Source organism: Gekko japonicus, unplaced genomic scaffold (assembly GCF_001447785.1).
Source record: "Gekko japonicus isolate JY-2015 unplaced genomic scaffold, Gekko_japonicus_V1.1 scaffold657, whole genome shotgun sequence".
NCBI classification, from domain to species: Eukaryota; Metazoa; Chordata; class Lepidosauria; order Squamata; family Gekkonidae; genus Gekko; species Gekko japonicus.
The window spans coordinates 259,348-281,314 of NW_015175989.1; the positions used below are offsets into that span (position 1 = coordinate 259,348).

Consider the following 21,967-nt stretch of genomic DNA (forward strand, 5'->3'; position numbering starts at 1 on the left):
TCTAGTTCCAGCTCCTGCCAACAGAGCAGTTCGAAAGCAAGAAATAGCAAGTAGATAAATAGGTACCACTTCGGTGGGAAAGTAACAGCGTTCCGTGAGCCTTGGTGTTTAGTCATGCCAGCCACATGACCACAGAAACGTCTTCGGACAGCGCTGGCTCTTCGGCTTTGAAACAGAGATGAGCACCACAACCCTAGAGTCGGATTCGACTGGCTTTCGAGCAAGGGAACCTTCACCTTTACTAATAAATCTGCGAGGTTAAGTGGAATTTTTATGCCCAGATTAACCCAATATTTTGTAGTCCAACTGTACACAAAATTTTGTTTAAGGTATTTATGCAGATTATTGGACAAGTTAATAGGATATAAAACACTTTTTTGTTGATTAACCCGAAGGCCAGAAACTTGTCCAAAGTTTTGTAACACATTTTTTTCAATTCAGGCAAAGATGTTTCTGGATTCGTTATATACATAACCATGTGGTCAGCAAATAAACATAATTTAAAATCGTTTTGATTGTAAGCCCCGTAATGTTATTGTTTTGTCTGATGATGTTTGCTAAAGGTTCTATCGCTATAGCAAACAAAATAGGCGATAAAGGACAACCCTGACGTGTCCCTCTGTATAGATTAAAGTCATCTGATATAGTGCCATTTATTTTAAGCTGTGCTTTGGGGGTTGCATATAGAGAATGGATTGCGTTTAAAAATTTACGTTCAAAGCCCATGTGTGTTAAAAAAGATTTAAGATAAATTATTTCTATGCTATCGAAGGCTTTTTCAATGTCCAACGATAAAATCAAACCCTCTTTGTGAAAGATTTTGCAGTAATTTATTATTTCTAGGGATTTGCGAACATTATTAGCCATGTCTCTGCCTAAAATGAAACCAGCCTGGTCTGAATGTATATATTCCGCAATGAAGGAATTACGTCTAGCAGATAGGACGGCCGTGAATATTTTATTACCTTGGTTTAGCAATGCTATGGGCCTATATGAGAATGGATTGGTAAGGTCTCTATCTTTTTTGGGCAAAACTATAATATTTGAATTTGACCAAGTGTCAGGCATTTTGCCATTATCTAGGATAAAATTACAGATGTCTGCTAAAGGAGATGCAAGAAGATGGACAAATTTCTTATAAAATTCAGGTGGGAATCCATCCCTACCTGGTGCGTTATTGTTCTTAAGGGATTTAATTACTGCTATGATTTTTTTGTGGTGTAACACATTTTTCCATTATGGAACTATGAACTTTGGAAATCGGAAGATAACTTTGCTTTGATTTTAAAAATTCTCAATATTAAACAAAGATGGATTTTTGGAAGTATATAAATTTGTATAATATTCCAAAAATGTTTTAATTATTTTTTGGGTATCATAAGTTAATGAGCTTTTAGACTCTCTAATACAATTAACATGTCTTTCTGCTATTTCTTGTCTAACCTTCCAAGATAATAGTCTTATGTGTTTTGAATTCATATGCCAATAGTTTTGTTTAAGGTAGAGTAGATTTTTGAGAACTTGTGTAGTTTCTAGGGAGTCTAATTCTTTTCTAGCTGCTAAAAGTCTTCTATAGATTTTTTTCACTACCAAATTTTTTATGTCTGGATTCCAAAATGTTAATTTTTAACTTAAGTTGACTAATCAATGAATCTCTTTGTTTTTTATAGGCTGCTTGTAGTGAGATACATTTGCCACGAAGGACCGCTTTCATGGCTTCCCATCGGATTAATGGAGAAGTGTCAGATTGGGTGTTTATTTGAAAATATTCGATGGTCGTATAAGTAGAAGCTTGTACTAATAAAGTTTTGTTTAAAGACCACGAGTTGTTTGATTGGTTTGGAATGCTTAACATCAAATTGCATTCAACCCAGGAGTGATCTGTCCAAAGGTTGGAGTTAATGTCTGGGTTCTTGGTGTATTGAATTAAATCGGGAGAGGAGAGAATATTATCTATTCTAGTGTATAGTTTGTGAGCGGGGGAGAAATATGTGTAATCTCTATCTTTAGGGTAATGCCATCTCCAAACATCTAATAGACCGTATTTGGTACACTTGAATTGTTTTTTCCTCATAAACGTTTTGCTGGCATTGGCTTCTTTAAGGATTTTATTTCTCGTGCGAAAGTCCGGGAAGCGTGCTACAATATCTCTCGCCAAAGATGAGTTGCTGTTTTTGCATGGGCCCGTTCTATATGCACGATCCACTAATTCCTGCCTCTAGCTTTAATATGGAAGATAGACAATTAGCAATAAAAATGTTGAGCTCAGTGTTTCCTTCACAGGATTCTGGAAACCCACGAAATTTCAAATTATGAAATCGTGATGCATTTTCAAGTTCCATAATTTTAGATCGTACCCAGATTTCTCTAGGATTCAAATCCAGTACTTCAGTTTGCAAAGTTATGCATTGTTCCAGTGCTGTGTCAGCAGTCTGGGATATCTTTTGCACATTTTCGGTTAGATCATGCAATTGTTCCGACATGGGTTTAAGTAAACTTTCTACTCTTAAAGCAAATCTATCTTCTAAATTTTCAAGTAGCAAAAGTACCTCTGGAGCAAGTTGCAAATCATCGTCCCCTGTGTCCAATACACTGGCGGCCGCCATTTTGGTTGTGAGTCGTTGGTCCGAAGCTTCAGGATTGTTTTTAGCATCTCTCGGGAAATATGCCTTCACTGAGTTTGGTATTTGGCTAGAAGATTTGTTTTTACCCAAGCCGGTTTTCCCCATCTTTATAGACGGCGGGTTGTCTGTTTTCCACATTGTTTTAGCTTTGTTAGAAGGAGCAGGGCAGGAGCCTAAGTTCTAGGCGCCCATACGCTTTCAGTGCGACGCCACGCCCCCCAATCCCTTTCTTTTTGAACCTCAGACTAGACTTATACATGCTTGTGAATGTACTATGCCTTTAAATTTGTTCCTAACTTGGGGGGGGGGCATACTTGTGGCATGCATGGCCAATATCAAAATGGCCACTGTCCGGAACTGGCTAAAGCATCCTTCTTCCCTTTCTGAAGTACTGAAGGGGAAAACTGTCAAAAGGGTGAAGAGGAAGGTAGACAGGGGGGGGCATTACTTTTGCCAAACCATTTATTTGAAAGTTTTCAAAAACTCTAAGCCTCTAACATTACTAGAATTAAACAACTTAGGTCAAAGGAAACATACCAAATGCAGTAAACCCCGTCTAACTGTAATGCTTTGCATAAGCATCCGAAGTACTTAAGAAAAATAAGCAAATGCAAAAACTGCAAGGGTTACATGTAACATAGGGAACAAACATGGCTCAGAACATCAGAACCTGAAGTGAGAGAAATTGCCCTGAATCTTTAAAGGAGGGACACTTGAGTCTAGTTCACACAAACAGCAGATATTATAAAACTGTTCTGGTGGGTGGGTGGGTACCACTTTTAAACTGCAAGGGGAAGCATATGATGCCCCTGCACATAGATATCATAGCCTGAACATTTACCATGGGATCTAATCTTCTTTCCAAAATACTAGTTTTATGCATGCAGAGGATTCTTTTTTTGGAAAAGTCATCAACTATACAGTCCCCACCTGAAGTCCACAAGTGGAAAATCCAGTAATAATGACACCATCTTGTTGATTGTTTTCATGGGCCAAAAGGCTACCCCATAGCCTGATATCATAGCCTGAACATAGCCTGAATGGGATCTAGTCTTCTTTCCAAAATACTAGCTTTATGCATGCAGAGGATACTCATGCAAAACAGTACTCGTAGTCCAAGGAAGGTGCTCCCATGCTCCTCACTAACATATCACATGGCTACGTTTGTGTTTGAACTTAGCCAGCCAGCCATTTTACCAACATTTTCAATAGCTCTGAAGTCCAAGATGCTGAACCAGCAGTTGTGGGTCCAGGGGCAAGACAGGATCACAGACAAGGAAAGATACAACATAACAAGTGACTTGGAGAAACAGAAGGCCACAGTTTTATTGATTTTACTGCATAAGCATTGTCACAGCATGGGAACTTAGAACTGGGCAACCCACCTGCCATCCAATTAACCCCGCCCCCCAGCCCACCTGCTAGGGAAGCAACCAAGGAGCAACCGGGAGCCATGTGGGCAGTGGCCACTCCATAGTTCCCTTGTCATCTGGTGGTGAGAGCCCCACTGACAGCCCCTGAACTGGGCATGCCACTGAACTGGATCCACCCCTTAAAGGGTCCCCAGAAACTGTAGGATGCGGGTACACAGGCACTGCCTACCTAGGCAAAAGGATCTATCTCAATGCCTGAACTGCCCAAAGCTATGACAAGATTTAAACAATGAACAGTAAAACCAAACACATAACAACTGAAACTCAGGGAGAGTGGGCAGGGGGGAAAACACATGTGGAACAGGGGACGAAGTCCCAGCAGTGGCTTGCTTATATTGAGGAGGGGTGGACGGGCAAGGCCAGGGGCCTCCCAAAAAACCTGGCCCCCCATGACACCAGATAGCCGAGCCTAGCAGGCTGGACCCGCATCACCGCAGGACCTGCCCCTGCTCCGAACCACGTGGCCCCTTGAATGACTGCGTAGCCCATGGACACTTGACAGTCCACAGCCCTGGAATCCACAAAGGCAGTGCCTCGGCTTCTCAGATCTTCCCCAAGTAATATACTAAACAGCAGCCGTTACAGTTTTCCTAGGTAAGTATCATACTGGGCTAAGAACTTTGATCTGTGTACATATTTGCTAAACTTAATACAATTTATGAACAGCACTGTAACATTATCAGTAGAATACAAGTTATATTGTTTACTTGCAACAACTTTGCCAGGTCATACAATTTGTAGCTACTGCAGATTGTAACTCCTTAATTTCTAAATCACACAGTGACCACTAAATATTCTGGAAAATTACCTTATTTGAGTTGTTTGTATTTGCAGTGCTAAGCTTGCAATAAAGCCAGAGACATTGAACTTCACAGCTACATTACAAGTGTGTTATCAGTATCTCTAGTTTCAACCAGTTTAAGTCAATACCAAGTCATTCCTTACACTTGATAAGAACACACTTAAGAATGTTGTACAAGCTCTAATTGTTGATGTGGCCAAGTAAGGCAGGGGAAGGAAATCACATGTTCCAGAGACTACTGCTATGACATGCAATTCAAGAAAAGCTGCTGCAAGTGTGATATTTTAAACTTTGGAGAAGACACTTAAGTAAAGACAGCCACAGAAACAAAAAGCCTAAATATCTGTTTTGTCGATTTGTGCCATGTTTGAATCCCAAAAGCCAAAAACCACATTATTTGACATTATTTGACATTTATCATCAAAGTCCTACAGTACAACACATTTTACATCTCCTTTTTGTTTCTTGAACATACCCCCTATGACTTAATTACACACTACAAACACAGTCACATGGTGTCTGCTTGATATGCAACTTTGGGTCTAGGTGAAAAACTGCTGAATGACATGATAAACCACTACACACAAACACCTCGTTATGGTGTCTGGAACCACAAGTGCTGTGTTTTAAGTTACTGCCTATGTGTGAACGAAGCTGGGGCTTCATCTAACATCACACGGCTGCAATGTATCTGTTAACCACCAAACATGTTTTGTCATCCATAGTGTTATTCTTTGACAGCATTAATATATCTAATTCTCAACTTTACCAAACCTATGGATACTTAAATCTGGAGAATGGAGCCACAAACAGACAAGAAAGATCTTTCCACAAACCTTAAAAATGCCCTGAGTTTGCAGGAAAATCTGTAGTCTTAAAAAAGGAGGTTAACCCCCCCCCCAAATAAAAGCAGAGCCCATAGCTTTAAGAAAATATTGCCCTCAGGGGCCATTGCTAGGCAACCACACCAACTGGTTGGAGTGACTCTGCAATTGACCTTAGTGTTTCCATGCGGAAATGTTTGGGAACAACAAATTTGTTTACAAACTTCAGGTCTAGAATTCCTCTCCAGTCCCCTGTCTTTTTGGGGACTGTAAAAAAGATTGAATAGATGCCCTGTCCCTGCTGGTTCACCGCTGACCAGGTCCTGAGTCTCTTTGCATCGTTCTTGGGCATAGGAGATATGACAAATCTTTGAGGGGGAATTTTGAGAAATTCTAACTTGTATCCTTCAGTCACTACGCCCAAAGTCCAAGGGTCTGGCTGGGACTCGACCCACGTCTTTCCAAAGTGTGTCAGTCTTCCCCCTACTGGTGACTGTAGATAGTCATGCTCTCACAGGTTTGGGGTTCTTGTCCCCTTTGTCTTGTCTGAAGAAGTTTGGTCTCAAGAATCTGTTGTTGTTGTTAGTTGCACCTCTACGAAAGGACTGTCTGTTGTTGTAGCTGTTGTTGCCCCATGACATCCTTCTGGTATCCTGGCGAAATCTTGGAAGCGTATGTTGCGTACGAAAGGAGGTTGACGTAGAAGGCTTGTCTCCCAATCTCACAAATGTGGGGAGTGCTTTCTTTTTATCGAGTCTCTACCAAGATTCTCTCCAGGGGTTCTACAAAGAGCTTATCTCTCCCTGAAACCCTTCTTTGCTGCCTTGGTGGGCCAGGAACCCCTGCACTTGAGTTTGTCTGGGTTAACATATGTGGAAGGAGAAGGGGATCTGGGTCTCTTACCCCCTCCCTGGGAATGGGCCATTTCCTCCCTTATGGCTCTCCTTAGGAAGGCCATAGCATTAGCGGATAGAGGGGGGGAACCGCGCTCGTCTACATCACCGGTTTGAAAGTCCATGTCTTCCTTGTCCTCATCCTGTCGGCTCATAATGACATGGGAGTCAGAAGTATGCCCTTCTATATGATAATGGGGTTAAGCATTGTAGGCAGCCCCCGGTTTCAGAAGCATGATGATCGAATTGCTTCAAAATGGCCACCGTAGGCAGCACAGCCTTCTTCACTGCTTTCGTTTTGGCGCACTTTTTCTCGCCAGCCATTTCCCACTCCTGGTGCGATGGTGCATTCTGCTGCTTCTGAGCCGCTATATCTGCAGGCTCCTTCCCAGCCGAATTGGTATCTGGGGTTGAGAGGAAGCCGTCCTCCACCTGTCTGGGGTCCATTGCTCTCAGTCGGACCCTACAATGCAGCATAAGGCAAAGTGCTGCAGCTGAAAGCCTCCGTTAGCCAAAGGTGGGGGAGGGGGGGTAAAAGCAGCAGAAAGACAGTAAGAATAAGATCAGGATTTGTTTTTGTAAGAAAAGCAAGGGTAAGAAAGAATCTAGGAAAGGAAAAAAATAGAGAGAAGATAGTCAATTAATTGGTAGGCAAAGCCTAACTAGCTGCTCTCCCTCTTGAGGCAGGAAAAGAACTGAGCCTGGGGTGACTCCCAACACAGGAAACAGGAAGTTTGAAGAGTTCCTGCCTCCCTGAATGATGGATGGGAATCACCCACAAGATGGCCTCCACCTCAGAGGGAGAACAGGCTGATTGCTTGTGGGGAACCAAGAGCTCATACCTACAAATTCAAACCAGTTGAATAGCACTAAGAAGGTACAGTCTTAACGTCATCATCACAGGTCTGGCATAAAAGTAAAGTGCTACACAAGGTAACATTAGGAGATGTCAGGTGCCATTTTGAAGTTGTCAGGCAACCTCATACAATAGCAGCCGCTGAGATGGGAAGGGATGGTGCACAAAACACCTTTCCAGTTGAAGGAGCCTGCCAAGCCAAGGGTTTCATGCTTCCCTTGTCAGCACTGGGACCATGACCTGAGTGTTGTTAAAGTTTGACAACTGTGGTCGTAAAGGGTCACAATCTGTAAAGGTTGTCAGGGGAGATGAATCCACAGTTGGCTCACATAGTATCTCCATAATCATGTGCATGATCAGGGACTCCACTCCTTCCCCTTATCACACTCAGAGTCAACACACATACATAAAGTTGTCTGCATATAGGGCTCTGTTCAGACCTTCCATTGCATTTATGGGGGCCGTGGGCACTATACCAGCTCTCCCACACACACACACATTAATCTTCCCTGATTTTGAAGGTGTGGAAGGAGGCCAAGTACTTTTTGCCTGTGGAAAACAACTCTGCACACATAACTGAAACAGTAGAAATTAAATTTGAATCCAGATATAATTCTACCAAGTTCTGCATAAGATTACAGCTGTTAATACAGGGCAAGCTAACTAACCCATAATAAACTGCAGTGAGGAGAGGGGAGGATGATATTTGCACATGTAATATAAACATGTTTATTGCGTCTCAATGTAAGTTCTCACACCCAGCTAAAAATAAGGATATTTCAACACTTGCTCTAACCCAAAGCTATAGCTTCTATTCCATGCTTTTAAATTTAATGGAGTTGGAAAGAGAACAGGAAAAACATCTTGCGAGCTTCATCAAGCAACTAACTTGTAATTAAACACCTGAGAATGTTACTTTCCACCCCCATAATTATTTTTAAGATTACTTTACATTATTCAAGTGGCCTTTTCTAGAACTGACTTGCAAACAGCAAGTTAAAGGACAGAGTAGAACACAGAGCCATTTCTAAGTCACATTATGCCTTTAGCGGACGTTTTGTTCAGGTCACTATGAAATGGAATAAACATGTTTAATATCAAATATGTCACCCTACTCACAGTGACAAAACAGCTTGTTATATTTAAAAAGCAATTTCCTATTCTCTAATAGATGCAGCCCTGAATAGAAAGCATATTTACAGAAGCACGGCCACTGACAGAATTTCTCTTTAAGTTCAGGTCTGAAAATTTCTCTTGTTAAACCAATGATACAGGAAGCCTGCAAACAGTACATTTATACAGCTGCTCAAAGAACACATACTCCCCCACTCCAGCTTACTAACTAACCACAGCATTTTGAAATTACACAACCATTAGTCAGCTTTTTGAATACAAAACATAGCAAAGTACAATCCATAAGCTTGGAACTAACAGTACTTCTGCTAAGAAGTTGCCCTTGAAGGCTGTTTCAAGGAAAACTCCACAAACTAGTCAGAGTTCTCCGGGCAGCTATAAGAATGGTAAACGGTTTGTAGCAGGCAGGGAGATGTACCTAAAATTAGCAAAACTTTCAAAAATTTAAGAACAGTTTGACAATAGAACGAGCCACCTGGAAAGAAGACTTTCTCCTGAATATTCTAAGAAAGATGGAGAATGATCTAATGTGACAGAGTGGGGCAGAAAGGTAACTTTTGCCAGGTCTGCTGTGCACATATTATGCCATAGGGGAGGTAGGCACAACTCATAGCTACCTTGGACCCAACATCATTTTGGTAGTATGCCACCACCTGAAGTGTATTAACCCTTATTTGACATTTATAGACTTATTTTTGAATTATTTTGTCGTCTGAAGATAACCAAACTTTGTCCAAGTCATTCTTTGATATCTCAAAACCCAATGATACATTTTTAATATACCTACATTTTAACTGCAGATACTCCCACCAGGATAGGTGTATACTTCGCAACTCTTCCTCTGACTTTAACTTATTATTTTTTTAACAAGATTTCATAACATTATCTTTTAGTTGATGTAATTAATTATGGTTTTACAAAGGCCTCTAAAGGGGATACCCATTTTGGGATTTTTCTATAATATCCTTCTTTTATGCAATTCCATATTTTAATTAACTCTTAAAATATGCATATGGAAATTGGAGTGGACTTTATCTTTCCCGTACCAGATGTACGCATGCCACCCCATATATAAATCATGGCCCTCTAATTTCAAGTTTCTTATATTTTTCAATTTTACCCAGTCTTTGATCCAGCACAGTGCAGCGACCTGATAGTATAATTCCCAGTTAGGTACACCAAAGCCCCCCTCTTTTTTATCTTGCAACAATTTCCATTTTATTCTTGCCCTTTTCGCGTTCCAGATAAATTGTCTTGTTAATTAATCTAAGTCCTGGAACATTTTATTTCTCTTTAATATTGGGATATTTTGAGCTAAAAATAGAAATCTGGGAAGTACATTCATTTTCATTACAGCTTCCTTCCCATGAATGAAAGTTGTAAGTTTTCCCATTTATTCAAATCACTCTTTATATCCATTAATAGTTTATTATAATTATCTTCTATTAGGTTGCTGTTTCTACTAGATATTATAATACCCAAATATCTGACCTTTTTAACTATCTCCATGTGTGATATTTTTTGTATTTCATCTGTTATCTCTATGGGACAGTTTTTAAGTATCAATTTAGTTTTCTTATAGTTAATTTTCAGTTCCGCTACCGATCCATATTCTTGTATTACTTTCAATAATTGTATATAAGAATCTTTAGGGTTTTCCAATATAAATGCTAGGTCGTCTGCAAACGCCAACAGTTTGAATTCTTCACCTTTTAATTTGAGGCCCTGTATCTTCCCATCGTTTCTCACTTGTTCATTTAAAGTTTCTAGTGCGAATATAAATAGTAATGAAGACAGGGGAAAGCCTTGTCTAGTTCGTTTTTTAATCTCTATCCTTTGTGTGAAATGTCCATTCACGGCAACTTGTGCAAATTGTTCTTTATAAATTGTTTCTTTTAAACTGCCCCCAAAGGGGCAGGGTTTTATTACATTTTCCGCATAACATACACAAACAATCATAACATGTACATACATATACAACCAGTACAAACAGATACATGGAGGTTATTTTCAATTTTTACCAATATTTATACTGGTGCCTATTCCACCTTAATAACAATTTCTCATGAACTGTGTAAGCAACTTTTCTGTCTCTATCATCCTAAAAGGTATATATTTCATTTAGTAAACTCTTAGTCTGTCTCTTGCAAGCTTGCCTAACATATATTTATCATACCAATTATAAAACTGTGACCAAGTATTCTAGAATGTCGAATCTGTTGCGCCTTTTATCAATAAAGTCAATTTATCCAATTCCGCAGCCTCCAAGATTTTATTTACTCGTTCTTGTTTTGTTGGTATCTCCGGTAATTTCCAATATTTTGCATAGAGAATTCTTGCAGCCATCGTTTAAAAAACAATCAAATAACGATCATCTTTGTTAGAATTATCAGGTAGAATATTCAACAACAAAGTCTCTGGTGTAAATGGTACTACCATCCCTAGTACCTTTTGCAAGATTTCATGTACCATTACCCAATATTTCTTAGATCTTTCACAATGCCACCACATGTGGTAAAATGAGCCAACCTTATTTTCACATTTCCAACACTTATTCGAACATTTCGGGTCAATTTTAGCTAACCTTTCAGGTGTTACATACCATCTATAAAACATTTTATATATGTTTTCTTTATACGAAATAGCTTTCATAATCCTAATATTTTTCTTCCATATTTGATCCCACTGCTCTAAATTAACAGCATGCCCAATATTCTGTTCTTTATAAATTGCATTAATCATTTTGAGAAATTGTGTTCCACAATCCCATGTCTCTAGTTTTTTCAAAAGAAATTTCTATGACAAGTTGTCGAATGCCTTTTCTGCATCTAAAAACATTAATGTCAGTTGTTTGTCAGGATGTATTTCATAATATTCTAGCACATTAATAATAGTTCTTATGTTATCTTTCATATGTCTTTTTGGTAAGAAACCTGTTTGATCAGTATGAATAGTTTGTATCAAGACTTTTTTCAATCTAGCCGCTAGAATACTTGCAAATACTTTATAATCTGCATTTAGCAGAGAAATAGGTCTGTAATTTTGAATTAGATTTCCTTCTGAGTTGGGCTTATGTATCAAATTAAGGATTACCTATTTTAAAAGAATAAAAATAAATTCACTGAGAACCAAAAACAAATGCTAAATCCTGGATGCTTTTGTAACCTCCCCATCTCAAAAGATTGGTGCTTTGTTGTTCTAGTTAAAATCTCCACACAAAAACTGGGCCCCCCAACAAAAAACAGGGTTGTGTTCAAAATGTACAACACATTTTGTATTAGAACAAACAGTTCGTCAACCACTATCAATGCTGATTCAATTACATGAGTAAACAGATAGTGTTGCTATGGGAACACACATATAGATAAGATTCAAATTTTTACTCAAATAGAGAATGCTGGTAAAATCTTCCTTCAGTCTAAACAACATCTAGGCTTGCAGGCCTCCCACCAGCAAGCCCCACTGGCTACTACCACTCCAAGCAAGGGCGGGAGAAAAATAAAATAAAAAACAGTGATAAAATCCAGAAATGACAGAGTAGCTCTAGGCATCACCAGAAACTCAGTGGTTTTACTATAGCGACATCACTAATGCCCCATGTCCTTGCCCCCCCAGTTGCTAAGCCCTGCCTGGCAACCCTACAAATATCATAGGGCTATTGGGAAACTCCTCAAGGAAACACAGAACATAAACATTAATAAGCTGCCTTGGGACAAAATGTCACCTTCAACAACAGTCTTCCACTTATGAGTTGAGAACTTTAGGGGGTTTGTGACACCTTGTCCTGCTGGGTCACGCTGCTCTACAACTGCTGTTTTCTGCTGACTTTTAGATGTACCAGCTGCTTACACAGCAAATGTTGGAAAAAGTGCAGAAAAGGGCAACTCGAATGATAAAAGGGTTGGAACACTTTCCCTATGAGGAAAGGTTAAAGCGCCTAGGGCTCTTTAGCTTGGAGAAACGATGTCTGAGGGGAGACATGATTGAGGTTTATAAGATTATGCATGGGATAGAGCAGGTAGAGAAAGAGGTACTTTTCTCCCTTTCTCACAATACAAGAACTCGTGGGCACTCAATGAAATTGCTGAGCAGTCAGGTTAGAACGGATAAAAGGAAGTACTTCTTCACCCAAAGAGTGATTAACACATGGAATTCCCTGCCACAGGAAGTGGTGGCGGCTACAAGCATGGACGGCCTCAAAAGGGAATTAGATAAGCATATGGAGCAGAGGTCCATCAGTGGCTATTAGCCACAAGATATAGATAGGGGCTCTGGGGCAAGTGATGCTCTATCTTCTTGGTGCTGGGGAGGTCAACAGTGGGAGGGCTTCTAATGTCCTGGCCTCACTGGTGGACCTCCTGATGGCACCTGGTATTTCTGGCCACTGTGTGACACAGAGTGTTGGACTGGATGGGCCTTTGGCCTGATCCAACATTGGTATCTCTTATGTTTGTATGTTCTTATGTGCCCTGCCTCTCTATATATGCCAAGAAGAGCAAAACAATGAGGTATAATGGAAGAAAGGATTCATTTAGAACTTGCTTGTTTCTCACTATGGTAAACCTTTCAGTGCTTGGCTTGTTTCCTGTCCCCAGTTCTTTTGGACTTAGAATCACAGAGTTGGTTATCTAATCCAACCCCCTGCACGATACAGGAAATCAACACTACCTCCCCCCGCCACACCCCCAATGACTTCTGCTCATTATTCTCAAAACTGCTGAGGTCATAACTCTGTTTCCCCCATACTTCCTGTTATATTATTCTAATGTCGCATTATGTATTACATACTTGCAGGTCATTGGGTACCCTCTTTGGAAACAGGAAGACCACCGCTTTACAGTATGTACTGCAATACTGCCAGAAAGGAAATGAGTTGTTGAGGGATCAAATGCTGCTTTTTCCTACAGTTGAAAACACTGTGCATTTGCTCCAGCACAGGTTATAAGTACTGCCATTTTTCCTAAGCTAATTTGATGCATTTTCATGGATCTAAAGGTGAACCTTAAACAATCCATAGTTCTGCAGTTTTACTGAAGCTTAATTACTTCTATGAATTGTTGCTTTTCCCCAGCTTAAAAAGATTTAAGGAGCATTTCACTGACCATGAGATGGATGGAGGGAGCTCGTGTTTAATTATTTTAAAAGTTGTGCCCTTACAGTCTAAGACCTGCAGCCTGTGTCCGAGGTATCTGAATCCAGGATATCTGAGAATTGAGCAGTGACTCACGAAAGTTCATACCCTGTCACAAAAATTGTTAGTCTCTAAGGTGCTACTGGACTCTTGCTCTTTTCTACTGCTATAGACAGACTAACATCTTGATCTAGCCCAAATCTTTTAAGTCAGAAACATATGCAATGAAAAGATAACTGAATGCCAATCAAAACAAAGGTGGAAGGACACATCTCAGTCCCATGTCTGCAACAGAGCCACCAATTCATACTTAACCTCTCTACTCATGGGTAGATATACAGAATGTATTTTTATAATTGTTTTATTTACATTGTAAGTACAATTATAGAAGTATATTAATTGGTATTCCTATAGAATTTAAAATTTAAACGTACAAATGCCTGAGCTTTCTACAAGCAAAACTGTAAATACACACAACACTAAAGCAAGAGAGTCACAAATCTGTTGCACTCTATCCTTTTCAAAACAACAAACAAAACCTAAAACCTTACTTCATTTACACCTTGCTCCCCCCCCAAGCGGCTTACATCATTCTCCTTTCCCCCCATTTTTTCCCTCATAAAAGCCCAATGAGGTGAGTTAGGCTGAATGTGTGTGACTAGCCCAAGGTCACTTAGAAGGTTCCAAGGCAGAGTGGGGATCTCCCAGAACCTAGTCTGACTCTAACCACTACACCAAACTGGCTTTTATTAAAATATATATTTCATTGGCGTTCTCTTTTAATATCCCCCTACCTGAAATTTCTCAATTTTTCTCCAAAAAAAAACTGAAAAAGCCCTCACAGGGAATCCCATCCTTTCCCTGGACCTTCGCATCTCTACAGATGGCCACTGCTAACTCCTGCATGCTACCAAGAATATTCCTAGTGGCAGCAGACCAGTGTGAAGGATGTATCCTTGATAGAGACAGGGGATTTCAGTCATATATAGCATTTTCCAGAACACCTTTAGTGCCTTCCCCTCTTGCCATTTATGTGCCTAGCATATCCACCCTCTAAGATATTATTTTATCAATAGAAAATGATGTGATTGAGGGAAAAGTGAATTAAAAGCAGGGAAAGTTATGAACAGGAAGCAAAAAGACAACGCTTTGAATGTAATATGACTCTTTATGGCAACAGCCCAGACAACAATCACTACTGGGCAGCTACTATCAACTTTGCCTAACATTTCACCAAAATGTGAGCGGCAGCTTATGACTTCTCCAAAACAGATTAATCTTAAAGGCAAAGCTTAGAGAAGACAGTACTTCCTGAACAATTCAATTAGCAATACAACACAAAGAGGCATTTATAAGTGTTACGAAACAGAGAATCTTCAAGGGTAATAGGAAGTTAAGAAGTATACAAATTCATTTTCCTCATATCCAGCAGATGCTCCTCATGTGAGATTATTGTGAAGAAAGGTTAAGTGACGCTTCCAAGTCTGGTTTTGGAAAGGGCACATGATTTATACATGATTATATCATGATTATATGCACGATATTATAAGTGTTGCATAAAACATGCTACAACATAGGAGTGCATGACTTCAGAGTGCATAGAAAAGAGCTCCAACAGGGCCTCTCTAAACTTTATCCTCCAAGGGGGGGGGAGGTAGAAGACTTCACATATACAATGATGGGGGTTTACTGTGATATCCATTACTAACCAGAGAAAGATCTTGGTATTATAGTGGGAGGTTTACTATCAAGAGTGTTTTAGAATACGTCAAATATGAAAATTTACAACATTTGAATTTCCCTTTAAAAAGGACTAAAAATAAAACAATTTATTGTGCAAATCCATGATATGACCATATTTAGAACACTACAGACAGTTTGACCCAGTAGCAGTGCATGGCAGAACTGAAAAGTGGAACGAAGGGAATTCGCCATATGACAAAAGTGTTCTATTGTAAGGGGGAAGAAAGACAACAGGGAACATAATACAGGCTTCAAATTAATTTTGTGGAAGTAATGAATACAGGTTATTATCTAATTGGAAGACCAGTGGGTAGACAGTACTTGACACAGTTAACATATTGAATTAATTATACAGCATTGTGATGGCCACCAGGTTAACTTAAACCAATTTATAGAGAATGGCGCTGCCAGAGTTTATTGGCAATGACCACTAAATGGAAACACCATGTCAGAGATATATTGCCCCAAACATCTGTAAGAACAAACAGGAAATGGATACTTCTGAGTTTGAACATCTCCCCAAGTCATCTGGATGGAGATGGAAGATTTAACTAGGTAGCTCTCTGGTCTGACCCAGCAGGCTATTTTTATGTTATAGCTTTCTAAGTAATTGGATAAATGAAACCATGGGTCATAATCTTTCAAAATGCTACAAAGTCCTGAACACTTGATTATATAACAACAGCTCAATACCAAGAATAGCACAAAGACTTGAAGGGAAGTATACCAGGAGAAAATAAATCAACTTAAAACCAGAATGGCCATGAATCCCTCAAGATTACCTTTAGTGATTTCAGAAAAGGCTAGGAAGGCATATGTTAGTTTTAGCAGCAATCCCTACATCTATTACAGGCAAAATTGGTGGGCATATTCTATCAAGCTGTGCACTGTTGCTTTCGATTCAAAAGTGGTTTGGGAAAGCCATGTTGGGTTGATCCTCAAGACACAACAGGTTAACCTCAATATCAGTGTCAACCACACCAGATTTTTGGCTCTACGAGATTGCTCAAAGGACTTAAGGAATTGCTATTACCTTTTCGCTTCTTCTAGGTGACATAAGTACTCATAGGCAATATTCTGACGGCGCCTTTCATCCATCTCTTCTGCTGAAAGTCGTTCATCATCCACAATAGCTGTTAAGCATAAAAACATGCTGAATTATAAATAATTAAGGGTGATGAGTGCACATATTTAGTGAACAAACAGTTCCTACAGATGAACTGAACACATTTGCTCGATTCATAGTTCAAAATTTATTTACTTCATTCACACCCCGCCTCTCTCCCCAAAGTGGACCCGAACTGGTTTATATCATTCTCCTCTCCTCCATTTTATCCTCATATCGTGAGGTAGGTTAGACTGAGAGGGTAGGACTGGCCCAAGGTCACCCAGCGAGCTTCCATGGCAGAGCAGGGACTCGAACCTGGATCTCCCAGATCCTAGTCCAACACTGTAACCACCGCACCACACTGAGTCAAATGAAAGTTTATTTTAACTATGTCTAGTTTGTAAAACCAGAATTCAGCTCACAGATATTCACTCAAATCCTGGTTTGCCTTGATAAATTCTGGTCTTATTGCCTTATCTATGTAGCCTCAGAGGACATTAGTGAAGAACAAGCTAAGATGTCTCCATTCAGATATCATATGCAACCACTTAACTGTGGTTATTAATTAAAACAATTCCAAATCCTGCATTCAAACTCCAGTTTGATGGATGCTTTTTTGGGGGGGCTGTCAAGTTACAGCTTATGGCAACCCTAGAGGGTTTTCAAGGCAAAAAACATTCAGAGGTGGGCTCTGTGTAGGGACCTTGGATTTCCTTAGCAGACTCCCATCCAAATACTAACTAGGGCTGACCTTGTTTAGCTTCCGAGATTTGATGAGATTGGGATAGCCTGGGATATCCAGGTCAAGGCTGACACACGCTAAAGCTAGATAATATACTTGTTTTCCTAGCTGTCAAAGTATTATTTGGCAAGAGTACTTTCCACAAGTATTGGTCATTGCAAACATTAATGTGTATTGTGGTATAAAGTCTAAATTTGTTGTACTGCTTCAGACCAACACGGCTGACCACCCGGGATCTATCTCCAGATCCTGTTACACCCAAAAGTTCTTAAGGAACTCTCTGAGACCTACTGTGTCTACTATATGTAACTTGTCACTAAAATCAGCCACTCTTGATCTACTAACCAGTCTATGTAACTTGTCACTAAAATCAGCAACTGTACCAGAAGCCTGAAGAGTAAAAACTGTTACACTGATTTTTAAAAAGAGGTCCAGAGGGGAACCAGGAAATACAGGCCAGTTAGTCTAACACCTGTCCCAGGTTATCAGCCACTGTGACTAAAAGGAACCTCCACATTCAGAGGTAGTAAACCTCCAAATACCAGTGCCAAGAGGCAACATCAGGGGAACGCCTCAGCCTTAGTGCCCTGCTGTTGGCCACTGTGTGACACAGCAAGCTGGACTAGATGGACCACTTTTCTGATCTAACAGGGCTCTTGTGTTCTTATTTTTTAAAAAACTAACAAATAGCTTCCCCTGGAATTCAAGAGCACTTATCCTAAAAGAAGTTGTAGAAGTCAGTGCTTTGAAAGGAGAGCCATAGATGATTTGGAATCAGAATTCTATGGCCAACTGATACCAAATGCTTTCTTTTCCTGAGAGTATAATGCAAAAAAAAAAATTGTCATGGGAAAAATCACAACAGAATCATCTCAAGGCAGCTGCAAACCACAGCTACAGAATATATTTTGGAAGTCCTTGGGCTTGCATGTGTTTTGGAAACTGAAGGCTTAGGTTGTTATTTTGTACAATTTGGACAAACCAGTATTGGAAATAAGGAATTCTTCAGATCTTGAGCAGTGCATAAGGGGAGGAGGGAGAGAAACATGCTAACCTTAAAATTTCCAAGGCTAATTCCCATAATGCCAATGAATATGTGAAATGTCTTTTTAAGGGGCAGCACATTACTGGAATGCTTCCCCCCACCCCATGAGGCTCATACAGCTCCATCATTATAATGGTCTTCACATAGGTTCTAAGTCACCTAGAGGACATAAGTTCATTGAAAAGGTTGTACATAAACACTGCTAAGGCATACTTTCTAAACATATATTCTCCTGTTTTTGTGTTTCATATACCCCACATTTGAAAGGGAACTTTTCAGTGGTAGGCAATATGTAAAAATACCAAATTATTTTTTTCTGAAAAGTTCTCTCATCAATGCAAGCCAGATTTGCATCATTAAGTCAACAAACTACACCAGTGATTAACACAAAATCTCTTAGGGTTACCAACATCAATGTGGGCCCCAGAATTACAACTGATCTACAAGTATCAGCCCCTCTGGGGAAAAACAGTAGATTTGGAGGGCATACTCTGTGACACCCCAGCTGATTTGCGTCTCTTCATCGAACTCCACCCTCCCCAAGGACCACCTCCAAATCTTTAGAAATTTCCCAACCCAAGTTGGTAATCCTACCTCTAGCACACAAAAAAGAGCCCTGCTGGATCCATTCAACCCAGCAACCTGTTTCTGCTTGCTTGCAGGAATACTATAAGCACAGTCAGCACCAAGGTAACACCCATTCCCCAGCAATTGGAATTCTGAGAGATAGTGCCTCTGAACATGGAGGTTCCATTCGGCAATTGTTAATAAGAGCTGTTGATAGACCTCAGCCTCCATGAATTTGCCCCATTTCCTTTTTAAAGCCATCAGACACCAACACAATAACTTGCATTACTAATTCCATAAACTGTGAGTTGTATGAAGCAATAATTTTTGGTCTTTCCTGGATCTACCACCAAATCCAAATTAAGTTGTGATTTTATTTGTATTAGTTTTATAGTACAGTACAACTATATATCAATTTTTTTCTATATATCAGAAAAAAGAAAATGCCACACTCATGAGAACTGTTAGCTTTCATAGCTATATACAGTATGACTTTCTAATTTATGATTGCCTGTGCAAAATGCTACATGAATGTTTTTTCCATAGCTATCCATTTATCTCAAAACTAAAATAACATCCTTGTGACTCCAAACTGTCAGATTACAGATTACACATAGACACAGAGGCTTCATAAACTTTGCCTCTATAATTAAATGCACTTTTTTGTTTCAGAATGGACTCACTATTTACTCAACAGAGCCAAAATGCCCCCTAAATTGATGAACAGGGAACAGAATGAGTTTGTCTCAATTCCATCCCCCTACTAGTTTCTTCTAGTTAAGCAATGTCTGAAGTGAGAAGCAGGATTTATTTCCTTTCAGCCATCACAGTTAGTACATTTTATGTTCTACAGAATATGTTTTGAACTATTGGGAACTGACCTTTGCTAAGATATTAGAAAAGCAGAACTGGAATACCAATTATGCAGCTATTTAAATTACTTTGAACCTGTACTGTCTGTAGCTAACATATGAGGTGTCTAACATAAAATGAAGGAAATAATATGTTTACACACACACACACAAAGTGAAACTCAGTAAATTACAGCAGCCATCTTAAAACAGTGATCACTAAAATCAGCATAAAAGCAACAGCATAAAAGTGGAAAGAGATAAGGAGAAATGAATAGCATTACTTAACATCTGGGCATGTTTGCCCCAGCTGGGTATATAGTAAAGCACAGCAGGCAGTTTGTATTAGTGCAAGAAAATAAGTCCTTTACCTTTAAAGTTATACATGATGGGAACCGTTGTCTATTAACCCCTTAAGTCAGATGTTCTGAGATAGCTTCCCTTGTTGGTTATACATAGGTTCCCTTCCGGTTGCTAGCAAGCCCATCAATCTCTCTTTTTCTTTTTTTAGTCTTTTTCGTGCTCCGTTAGAAATAACTAGTGGCAGACTCCCGGTTTTGGAGATCTAATGGCGGACGCGTCTCTCGGGAGCTCCTGAGGATGCGATCCATGAGCCAACGGATGGAAAGGGGGTGCGACTGTATGCACCCCCCTGGAACCCTTGCGAGGGGTTCCTACTCATGGGGTGCTGAGGATCGCCTCTCTCCTGGCACGGAGCCAGTGGATTGAGGCATTCCGATGCCCTGACAGTCTCACCACTGTGTTCCAGTACTGGACTCAGAGACACACACCAGGACAAGCGAGTGGAGGTCGAACACTTTACACGTTTGATGGTCTACATTGAGAGTGAGTTTGGTTGAAACAAGAACAAGAGAAATGGCTGAAAGTCTCCCCTAAAGTAAGCGAGGGGGGCTGGAAACCCCCCCCCCCGAAGAAATAAAAATGGATTTAAAGCATGCCTTTTAAAGGGGGGCAGAACTGAAAGCAAAATGGGACTATAGAAAGGAACTTACAAGAGAATTACAGGCAATTTACAGACTTTAGAGACTTTTGGCAAACTTTTCTAAATGTAAACAGCTTTAAAGATGTCACTGAAAAAGACGGAGAAAGATAAGCAAATGAAACCTAAGCCTCCTTCAGGAAGTACCAGCCCAGTCTGTGGTCACGTGACTGGATGTAACCACAGACTTTTCTAAGATGTTAACAGAAGCTTTGCAACCCCTGCTGAAGCAAATGACGACACTCGATCAAAACTTCGCTGCACAGCAACAGCAATGAGACAAGACTCCAAAAAATAAAGGACTTTGGAGAATTGGCCGGATTTTATGTCAATAAGAACAAGACGAAGCTTATTTGCAAAAACATGACGAAACAAAAACAAATGGAACTGCAAGACCTGGTACAATGTGAAGTAGTAAAAAAGACTAAATATCTTGGTATTGAGTTAACTGCAAGAAATATAGACTTATATAAGAACAATTATGGAAAACTATGGACTAAGTTAACTCAAGACTTTAAGAAATGGGACAAAATGAATTTGTCACTGAGATGGATGTGATCTATAGGTCATATTCAGAATACATAAAGAAAAATAATCTGCCCGGTGAGGTGGTGGTTAGATTCTCCTGAAGACAGATGAGGGATCAGATATTAAAAGCAACAAATGGAACTACCCTTAAGATTGATGGCAAGGAGATAAGAGTTCTTAAAGACATTTCCTTTTAAATAAGGGGGAAAAGGAAGAAATATAGAGACCTGGCTCGGTTTCTACAAAAGAATAACATCTCCTACAAATGGATTGTACGTGAAGGTATACTTTTCAAATTTAAAGATGAGGGGGAAAATTGACTCTGTTATGAAAGCACATGAGTTCTTGCAGCAACAACTGGATCCAACAGGGGAAGAGGACGAGAAGAGCAACAAGGGGAGTGATGATGAAACACTTACTGGAGAAGACTCGGATTCGGAACGTGGGGCGGCTGCCCCCAAGCAAGGATATCAATTGAGGGACAGAAGGGGCAAATGAGATGCCAATTTTCTCTGAAGTTTGGTCTTGCTTCTTGATATTTAAGCGTTCTTTGTTTTCTTTGTTTTGTTTTTTTACTAAGTCAGAATACCTGGACTTGAAAAATTTTTAAGCGACTTTAACAATCACCTTCAATGTAACAAATTAATGTTCTTTTACTTAAAGCTACTTTATTGTAATCATTATAT

General features: G+C 39.8%; 1 protein-coding gene across 1 annotated transcript in view; it reads right to left on the minus strand.

The window, feature by feature from the left end:
• The window catches only part of IQGAP2 (IQ motif containing GTPase activating protein 2), a gene marked incomplete at its 3' end in the record, with an annotated part of 179,566 nt that extends 162,974 nt beyond the window's left edge, over positions 1-16,592 (minus strand). Inside the window, exon 1 of the mRNA XM_015426336.1 lies at positions 16,474-16,592. Within this exon, the coding sequence (XP_015281822.1) occupies positions 16,474-16,592 (119 nt within the window). The remainder of the gene's footprint in view (positions 1-16,473) is intronic.
• Positions 16,593-21,967: the final 5,375 nt, after the last annotated feature.